This window comes from Lactuca sativa, chromosome 1, assembly GCF_002870075.4.
Source record: "Lactuca sativa cultivar Salinas chromosome 1, Lsat_Salinas_v11, whole genome shotgun sequence".
Lineage (NCBI taxonomy): Eukaryota > Viridiplantae > Streptophyta > Magnoliopsida > Asterales > Asteraceae > Lactuca > Lactuca sativa.
In genome coordinates, this window is record NC_056623.2 from 153,299,942 (window position 1) to 153,310,794 (window position 10,853).

Sequence of the window (10,853 nt, forward strand, 5' to 3'; positions counted from 1 at the left end):
GGTGCTTATTCTAAATTAAATTTAAGTCTTCGGAAACATAATTAGATTTATGTCTTCAGAAACATAATTAGAGGTTATAGATAATATTTTTGTCTTCGGAAACATAATTAGATTTATGTCTTCGGAAACATAATTAAATTTAAGTCTTTGAGGTTATAGATTTAAGTTTAGAATTGTTGTGGTTATAGATTTAAGTCTTCGGAAACATAATTAGATTTATGAGTAGTCTAATATTAGTTTAGAATTGTGGTGCTTATTCTAAATTAAATAATACTATACTTTATTTTAATTTAAATTTAAGTTTCCAACATATTTAACTTGTTATTATTTTTCTAAAAAACCTTTTTAGATGTTTATAAAAATATAAAATGTAAAGGAAACTAATTTTGTATAAAAAGATTAAAAATATAAAAATATATATATGTAAAAACGATTAAAATTATAAAAAAATATGTAGTGTAATTTTGTAAAAATAGACTACTAATTTAAAAAAGTATTTTTAGGAATGGAGATATCTTACAACTACATATATAAAACGAATATAGACCTATTTATAGGAAAATTAATTTCTTAGAAATAACACATTTTATAAAAAGATTTTATATAAAACAATGTTGTAAAAAACTAATTTTAAAAATCCTAACTTTTAAAAAATATATAATAAAATGTTTAGAAAAAAATTTAGAATTTTATTAAAGAAATTTGAATTAAATAAAGTGTAAACGAGCCAAAAATATAAAATGACAAAATGAAAGACTAACATGGAAATAAAATTTTAAAAGATGTGCCAAAAATCTAAATCATAAAAAGGACAACTATATGACCAAATTTGCAATTAATTTTAAATACCTAATAAAAAAATCTTCTTTAATAAATAAATTTCTTTTTGTCATTTGTTATATTCTCATTTAATTTGTCAAATGTCATTTTATGGTTATTTTGAATTAATTTTTTTTCAAATGTCATTTTATGAGTTTTTCCATTTTATTAAATTTCATATAATATTTTAATATAATAATTGCAATAAATATAATAGTAAATGGATTTCATTACTGAACTTACATTTTTATTTCAAAATTTTCAAAGTTAAAGTTTATTATTTTCTTTTATTTATTTAAATTATATATGTAAATTTAAAAGATAAAAAAATATTTCTATTATAATAATTTATTATTTTTCTTATTTTATTATAAATTTAAAATTCTCAAATATTTTGACTTTTATATTTAATTTTTTTTAAATTAATAAATGGATCTCACAACTAGTGTAATGAGAAAAAACAAGAGACAATAAAATAAAAATAAGAGATCAAACGCACTTTAAAATTTAAAAATATTTATAAAATAAATAAATAAGTATTGCAGAAGATATATAAATCGGATTACTATTTATGAATATAGTTTTCAGTATTAATGAAATATCAAAATACCAGTGACAAAAAATATTATAGAGAACTAAAATAATATGTATAAAATTATTTTAAGGAAAAAGGTAAACTTATCTCGAAAAAAAAAAAGGTTGGTCATAAGAAAAAGCTATTGACATTTTTACCCACCAAGCATGCGGGGCAAAAAAACAAAAATATAAATATAAATAAAATGAAGGGAAGAGATTGATCTAGTAGACGGTTCTGATTAAAATTTTTACCATTCACGAAATTGTTTTTTTAATATTAATACAATATAATTTATTATAATATTATTTTAAATTTCCATCATATTTAATTTATTATTATTTTTTTAACAACTTTTTTTAACAATTTAGCTAATTACTTATAATATATAATTAAAAGAAATAAATCATACTTATATACAAATTATTTTATGGTATAATTCAATTTTATTTCAAATTTATTTAAAACAAAATATTATTTTCAGTTAAATGTAATCACGGTGAGACTTGAGGGGCCAGGGCTAGGGCTGTTCACTAAATGGATAAAACCAAATTGTCCAATTGGACAATTTGGATTGGACTATTTGGTTTGGATATTCGGATTTTTGGATTGGTTTTCAACAAAACCAAATTATTATTTTGGATTACGGATTGGTTTTGGTTTATAAAATAAGAACCGAATAGTCCAAAAAAACCAAATAAATATTTATTATGTATTTATTTATAATATATATCTATAGTTATTTATTAATTTTGTAATTTTTTTTTTCAAATAGGTTCAAAACGTTTCATCCGATATCTTCTTAGTATGTATTTTTCTCTCAAAAGTTTTATATCTATAAAATATTTAACTATAAGATATCTTCTTAGTAGTTGTTTATAAATTTCAAATAACAACTAAATAGTTTATTTTTTTTATTGTGTAAAGTTGAATAATATTATAATTATATGTCGTTTTAAAATGTTTAGGTTTTTGAAAACCGAATTATATAAACCGATCCAATTGAATTGTAATCGGATCGGATTAGATCGGATTTGAATATAGTTTGGGCTATTCAGATCAATGTTTTGAAAACCGAAATCAATTTGGATTCACTTGATTGGATCGGATCAAACCGATCCATCCAAACGAACACCCCTAGCCAAGGCTATCCAATGGTACATACCTGTGTCGTTAAAAGGGCCCGAAATATTTTCTCATGTACACGGAAATTTTCGATGGAAATAAAAAAAAAATTAGTAATCACTCGTCATTCCATTAGTATCCTTGAAATCATGTGGCTTCCCACTTTCTTCACAATTAAGGTCGTCGATTATTTAGAAATAAACATTTTTTTATTTCAATCATTAATATAATTACCGTCAATATATTAGGTGTCGAATTTTTATCGTAGTATTAATTAATTTTGTTATATATTAAAAAAAGGCTTTAAAAATCCACAAATCGACCATAGATGTAGTTTCAAATGGTTAAAAAAATTTATATATAACAAACAATATGTTTGATTCATTTATTCTACAACTTCGAATCAATTAAATATACCTGTAAGTTGTTTTAATTCATTATATTTATATCGATTAGTGTACTACATAGTTCCTTCCCTTCATTGGCCTTTAAATTCATCATACCGAACATATGAAATGAGATATACTAATCAATTCATTATTTTCTCATTTCATTACATAACTACCTTTATCTATCATCAAATATTTTATAAAGTTAAGTCCACGTAAATACCACATCACACTTGTCACATTCTTACCAAAACTTACCATTTTGTAGGCGTGGATAGCCACATTTGATATGTTATTTTTTTAATATACAAAATAAATAATTTAAACATAACATTTTTTAAAAATACTTAAAATAAAAATACAATATACAAAAAAAAAACATAAAAATTCAAATTACAAACCTTGAAATTAAAAAAAATATAAAAAAAAAAAAAAAGATAAAGAAAATTAAATAGCATTCTAAAACTGTTCTTATAAATCTTTCTATCTAATTAAATGATGATATGTTTTATATTAATATAATAAAATATTATTAAATTTCATTAAATATTACATATTTCACTATTTAATTGGGCAGAAGGATTTATCCGAAAAAAATAAAAAAATATATTTAATTTCTAACTAATAAATTATAAAGAAAGAATAAGGGTTATTAGTTTCTTTTCTCTCTCAAACATGTGTGGAAGGTTCTATGTCATTTCATGTTTGTTTAGACACTAGTGGCAGCAGTTGCGTACAATTATGAAAGGACACGACAATTAATAAACCAAGAGATGAATAACTATTAAACAATTAATAATCCAAGAGATGACTAATAATTTATCAAAAGGAATCTTGAGTTTATTTATTATGCTTTTGCTTGTGTTTGTGTCCATATTGATGGCAATAATACAAGCAAACTGTCGTAAATAAATGAAGCCACACATCACTTGTCGCTAATAGTTCCAAAAGTTATAATAGTTTGAAGAAAATAATACCACATAATAAACAGATCATCATGCTGTGGAATCATTTCTATGGACATGGTGGAATGACAGTGTCACATGTGCATATGATCATTACCCCCTAGTGACTCTTTCACATGACATGCACATGCAAATAAATACATCATATTTTAAGCTTGTACATGAGCCTGAACCGGGTTGGACCGGATATGAAATTATTTTTATTCCTTTTGGCTAGTTGTTGCTTGTTTTATGAAAAAACATTTCTTGTTTAATATAAAAAAAATACATGTTTTTAGAGCTATTTTCAAGATGATGAATTGATGATATGAAGGGCATCTATTTTTTTTGTAGAATCGAGAGATTCAAGGGAGTCACAATCTCATATCTCATATTGTTTTATATATCTTTTTTATGATATAGAAATGTAATTTGTTGTCTCATTCACTTTTAATATTTTTTATCTAACATTGTTATTGAAATTTTGCATAAATGTTTATATTCGTTAAATGTTCGATTACATGACATGTATCAGGGCCGGGTTGTTCGTCACTCGCCTACGGAGCAATGCAAGAGCTCGGACCATTTCGAGTCAATAGCGATGGCAAAACTCTTTACAGAAACAAATTTTCTTGGAATCATGGTAACGATTTATAACATCAATAAATTTTGCAAATGATTTGAATTGCTTAAATAATTATATCAAAATTTTATGTAATTTTCAGCTGCAAACGTTTTGTTTTTGGAGTCACCTGCTGGAGTAGGGTTTTCATATTCTAACACATCATCAGATTACAAGAAAGGTGGTGATAAATCAACCGCAGCAGATAACTATGTGTTCTTGTTGAATTGGCTAGAGAGATTTCCCGAGTATAAAGGAAGGGAGTTCTATCTATCGGGAGAGAGCTATGCAGGACATTATGTGCCTCAACTCGCCCACACAATAATTTACCACAATTTGATCGCAAACAAAACCCTTATCAATCTTAAAGGGATCCTCGTAAGTGTTCTTCGAACCTTGTAATTTTAGATTTATCATTATCGAAAGCTTTTCAACAAGTCCGGTCAAAGGTGGTCCATCATAAACGTTTGGTTAAATGTGTGGGTTCAAATGATTGGATCAATAGACTACTTAGTTTAATAGAAATTTCAATTGTGTTAGTGGCATTCATAATATATAGTCTAATCATCGCATAATTTCATTTTAGATGCAAATTTGAGAGTTTTTTTTTTATAATACATTCAACTTTAGGTAAGTTCAATAGAACATGTTTCTATAAAAATTAATTATTTATCTATAACTTTTTATTATAAAAGTTTATCTTATTAAGCAGTTTAATAATCATTGAAATTTAAATCCATTTGAACGGCATGTGTCATCCGACTATGATTGATTTACTTTATTTTATGTCAATTAAGGTTATCTTTGGCATGTCACAACTAACTTATTTTTCGAGTTTCATATGTTATCATGTTTATTAATCCAAAAAGTAGCTTAAAAGCTAGTTTTTCATAAAACTACTTAGACTATCTTTTTAGAAAATTTTTAATTTTTTTTTAATTATATCCCTTAATTTATTATAGAAATATATTCATTTAAAATGTCTTTTTATGTCATTTTATATATTTTAGCTAGCTTTTCAACTAGTTTTACCAAACATCATTTTTTGTCAGTTATTTTTTTTAGCTATTAGCTAGCTTTTTATTTAAATATCTAGTTTTTTAGCTATCAATTAACTTTTTAGCTAAAAACTAGCATTTCAGTTTGTACGCCAAAAATAGCCTAAATAGTATACTGCATTCAACCATTTTGGTCATTAAACTATAAATTATGGATGCTCTAAACATTATAAATATCATATTGAAAATTCATTACAAGGATTTTAGTAATTTGTAAAATAATTTATTAAATCTAAATTTGTGAAAAGTAAAGTAAGATAAAAAAATTTGGATATGGTTTTCAAATATTGGTAATCATTTAGTATTCATATAAATGGAACGTCTTGGCCCAACTCCTATATATTGGTTTTGAAATACGTCTTTTACATGTAATCTGTTTGAAATTAAATAGCATTTTCAATTTTCAACTAAATTATTACAACAGAACGATTAAGGAAGCAAAAAATGAAATTAAATTATTATAAATAAAAGGACCAGTCACTCAAAAGAAAACCCGATATAATTACCATATTGGTTCTAGGTAACACCTTGTCCAATCAAAGGTCTTTCATCCAAACAAATGCAAACTTTTAATGTCACAGCAATTCTTTCCCACCAACTATGTTCTCTACTTTTTATTTTATTTTATTATTATTATTATTATTATTATTATTATTATTATTATTATTATTATTATTATTATAATAAAGGCAACTATGGTCTACTGGTTTCCAATTTCCAAACTACATTTTAGGGTAGGGTCATGGTGCATGTTATGTGGTCATATGTTCTTATGGTTTCCTAGAAACCTCATTAATTATAAAGTCACAAAAGAACATGGTCCATGGTGAGAGCTACTTGCCAATTGCCTATTGCCATCATCCCTTTATACACAATTCAAACATTATTTTGTTTGTCACATTTGGCACTTGCTTAAGAGAATAAAATTATATGTGACATTGCAAAAGATTTCTTTGAAGTAAATGATTTATGTTACTAGCATTAATTTGAATTTTTTAAAAATGAATCTATATTTACAGATTGGAAACGCAGTGATCAATGATGAGACAGATACAATAGGGATGTATGATTACTTCGGATCACATGCCATAATTTCCGATGAGACTGCTTCCATAATCCGAAATGATTGTAACTTTTCACCAAATGCAATCACACAACCAGATACATGCATTGACGCTACAAATGATGCTGATTATAACATTGAAGCTCTTGACATCTACAACATCTATGCACCTTTATGCTTTGATGGAAACCTTACTAGAAAACCAAAGAAGACCTCGGTATGCACTTTTCTATTTATTAAGTTTGTAAACAAATAAATTATTGGATCCATAGAAAGTTATTGCGACAGTCGATTTGTCGCTAATTGTTAGTATGAAATTCTTTGGTATACAGTGGAAGAATATTGATCCTTGTAGTGACTACTACACTTATGCTTACATGAATCGTCAAGATGTTCAGAAGGCTATCCATGCCAATGTAACGAAACTCAATCATGATTGGGAACCATGCAGGTACATTTATGTTACGTTTGACGTACTAGCTGATAGCTGAAAAGCTAACTGATAAAAAATAACGTTTGATAAAACTAGCTGAAATATATAAAATTATATAAAATGATATTTAAGAGTATTTTTTTTTATAATTAATTAAGAGGTATATTTGAAAATTTAAAAAAATAAACTCCTAAAAAGTTAGTGTATGTAGCTTTTCAAAAAGCTAGATTATGAGCTAGCTTATAAGCTACTTTTTATCTTCCAAACACGACATCATAAAAAAACTCGAAAAATAAGCTAACTGTGTCATGCCAAACACAGCCTTAATTGTTTTTTTGAACTTTTTCAATAAGTGGTGGCTAGATAAATAAATTTTAAAAGTATATATTTTTAAGAGATGACGGAATCTTAGGAAACTAAAATTATTGATGGAAAATTAGTAAAGTGTTTTGACTTTAATGAGAGAACGAGTCTTTCTCTTATTTTCTGTATGTCACTTTTTCTACATAGATTTAACTCTTATACGCGTTAATTTAGTAAGTTAAAAAGAAAAAAACATGAAGCATACATACAACTCATTTGTGGATCACGTAAAGTAAAGAAGTGTCGTGAAATATAATCTCTATCTAACTGTATAAAGTTGTGATGTCGAAATCATGCAGTGAAATCCTTAAAGGTTGGGTAGATAGCGCCACAACAGTTATTCCACTCCTTAGGGAATTCATGAAGTTTAAGCTCCGCGTTTGGGTATTCAGGTAAATCTACGAAACCGAAATACAATATAAATTATTCAAGATTTAACACGTATAGATTTCAAATTTATGCCAAATATTTTCAACCATTTGTCTAGTTTTTGTAAACTTGTCCATATTGAATGTGTTCTTGAATCTTAATGACAAAAACAACTAGCGACACATTTGTTTTGTCACACATTTGCCATTTTTCTAGTTTGCTCTATGTGTAACAAATGCATATGAAACCTTCTTTTACTTGTATTACAGCGGAGATACCGATGCGAGGGTACCAATTACCTCAACCAAGTACTCCATTAATTCCATGAAGCTTTCTATAAAAACCAAATGGCATCCATGGTTTCATCAAGGAGAGGTAAAATTATCATTTAAACTTTCCCTAGGATACGATTCAAACAGGGTCATAGGTTTGAGTCTAAATTATAAGAGTTTAGTTTCCAATGTGAATTGGACTACTTGTTGCTAACATTTTGGTTATGTATGTGTTTTACATGTCACATGATGCTTTCACAATGACAATGCTGTCAACTTTTGAGTTACTACTAGATTAATCACCCTTTTAAATGGGAGAATTTCATATATACCCCTCTTAAATTTCAAAATATCATATTTGTCCATCTTAATTTCTCAATATCATATTTATCCTTCATAAACCTTCAAAATATCATATTTGCCCAAATCTTTTTTTATAATGTTTTTAATATTTTATAATCATTTTTTATACTTTAGAACTATTATAATAATTATGAAATTTAACCATATTTTCCTGACGTCTATGATAATGGAATGTGAACTTATAAATTGTTGGAATGTCGACCTCTTGACAGACAAAAAGATTCATCTTCAACCCTTTCTATGAAATGTATATTTTGATTGTTTAGTTTTTGTTGTTATTGATTGTTATTATGTTCTAGATTGAGGATATTTTAGATATTACCATTGATATTTTGATGTTTAAAAAATGCATATACGATATTTTGATATTTAAGAAGGGCATATATAATATTTTGATGTTTAAAAATGACATATATGATATTTTGAAATTTTATGAAGGGTAAATATGATATTTAAAAATTAAGTTGGGTAAATATGATATTTTGGTGTTTAAGAAAGGCATATATGAAATTCTCCCATAAATGATAATCGCATGTTTTTTTAGATGCTATAAGCCCTTAGTTACCACTAAATTGATGGATTAAAAATGGAATTAACTTATGTTATATTAATGACAGGCTGCTGGATTTGTACAAGTTTACAAAGGAGATCTAACATTAGCGACAGTTCTAGGGGCTGGTCACCAGGTGCCAAGCTACCAACCAAAGAGGGCTCTTGCACTCATTAAGCACTTTTTGTCAGGAAAGCCACTAAGGGATTCTTCAAAACGTTGATATGATTCAATACATCTTGATAAATTATTCTTTCACAAAATCTGCAGATGTTTTCTCTTGATTAATTGTAATTAGGCCAATTTAATTGTTGTTTATTGGTGATATAAGTCGTTTTTCATTGATTTTCCAGCCACCACAAACAAATAATATGTTTAGAAGTTTGGAATCTGATGAATTGTCTCGTAATTGAGGATTAAATTAATTTGTGAATTAATCGATAGATATAAATCCGAATCTCAAGATGTGTTTTTAGGATGCAAATATATCATAATGTATATATTCCGGTGTTGTTTATATTTGAAATGTTGTTGTCTCGATTCATTGTTCCCTACAACTTTTGTTTGGGACGTGGGCTACATTATCAAGAAATCTTGTGTGTCCGTATTAGGCTATTAGGCATCTTCAAGAAAGAGACTCGGAGCCAATAAATTCGGAAAACTCACAGCCACAATTGGGGGGGGGGGGGGGGGGGGGGGGGGGGCAATATGTATACACTAATCCGAACCAAGGCCGATCCATGCATATCGTAGGCCCGATCCAAAACAAAAGAGAGGCCCTTCGACATGACTTGAACTAAATTGAAAATTTTGTTAATTTTTTTAATGGGGCTCAAGAATAAATGTCGAATTAAAATTCAAAATGACATTTTATTCAAATAAATAAGTTGTTACGAATTAACAATCAACAAATTAAAATATAAAACTAAAGAATGGCAAAGACATGTATCAAAAAAAGATAAAAATGATATATACAGATAAGGGAAAAAAGGATTGAGGATTATGATAAAATGGCGGAAGGAAGAATCTTGGCTACAAGTTGAGGATAGTTCACTTTGCTAACAATGTGTTTCTAACAAGGAGGTCATGTGTTCAATTCCAGACATTGATTAACTCGTCGTTCTAAAAAAAGAGTCGGTTGAATGATTGTGACGATAGCACAAGATTTTTCCATAGATTTATTAAAAATAAAACCCAGAAAAACAAAATTCATGGTCTAATGATCAACAATGTTTAGAATAATTGTGGTGAACCTATTAAACATGAGGTTTGGAAACAAGAGAAAATTTTAGGGCACTGGCGATCGGCAATCATCGACGTGTAGTCGATCGGAGTCCTTCAGCAAACACCACCAGTAGTTCATTACGTTGATAAAGTCATGAGGGATAGATAGATGGGAAGTGACATTGTTGTTCGATGCCATGTAGAAGCTCCTTCACGTCAAAGAGCAACCCAAGAAGGTTGTGATCTTAATCGTGTAAGTGTTAATGCTCAGTCTTTCTACATTACAAACTTTCTCGATACTATGTTACCCAATGATTTATGGAGGGTTAGTGGACGTTTAGAAAGGGAAGTATACGTATTTGTTTCAAAAAGATTGTACCGGGTTGGAAAACGATTTGGTTTCATTAGGTTTCCATATATTAATAATGTGAGAATATGGTGAAACAATTATGTGACACTTGGTTTGGTTATCACAAGTTCTTTGCTTCTATCCCAAGGTTTTCTCGCAAGAACACTTCTTCTCAAGTTCCTTCTAAAGTTGAGAAACAAGAGGTTCATGTGAACTCCTATGCTATTGAGGTGTGGGGCGTACCCAGGGAGAATCATTCGGAGGTGAGTTGTGTTGAAATTTAATCAAGGGATTTTGTGGTGGAAAAAGGAAAGTTAGCATGCCTGTCTAGAGCTA

General features: G+C 27.7%; 1 protein-coding gene across 1 annotated transcript in view; it reads left to right on the forward strand.

Annotated features, from left to right (window-relative positions):
• LOC111916204 (serine carboxypeptidase-like 40) overlaps positions 1 to 9,407 on the forward strand; it is a 12,725-nt gene extending 3,318 nt beyond the window's left edge. Inside the window, exons 2-8 of the mRNA XM_023911830.3 lie at positions 4,387 to 4,494; positions 4,577 to 4,851; positions 6,551 to 6,811; positions 6,927 to 7,045; positions 7,690 to 7,782; positions 8,029 to 8,134; positions 9,012 to 9,407. Of these exons, the coding sequence (XP_023767598.2) occupies positions 4,387 to 4,494; positions 4,577 to 4,851; positions 6,551 to 6,811; positions 6,927 to 7,045; positions 7,690 to 7,782; positions 8,029 to 8,134; positions 9,012 to 9,167 (1,118 nt within the window). The 3' untranslated portion in view covers positions 9,168 to 9,407. The remainder of the gene's footprint in view (positions 1 to 4,386; positions 4,495 to 4,576; positions 4,852 to 6,550; positions 6,812 to 6,926; positions 7,046 to 7,689; positions 7,783 to 8,028; positions 8,135 to 9,011) is intronic.
• The last annotated feature ends 1,446 nt before the right edge of the window (positions 9,408 to 10,853 follow it).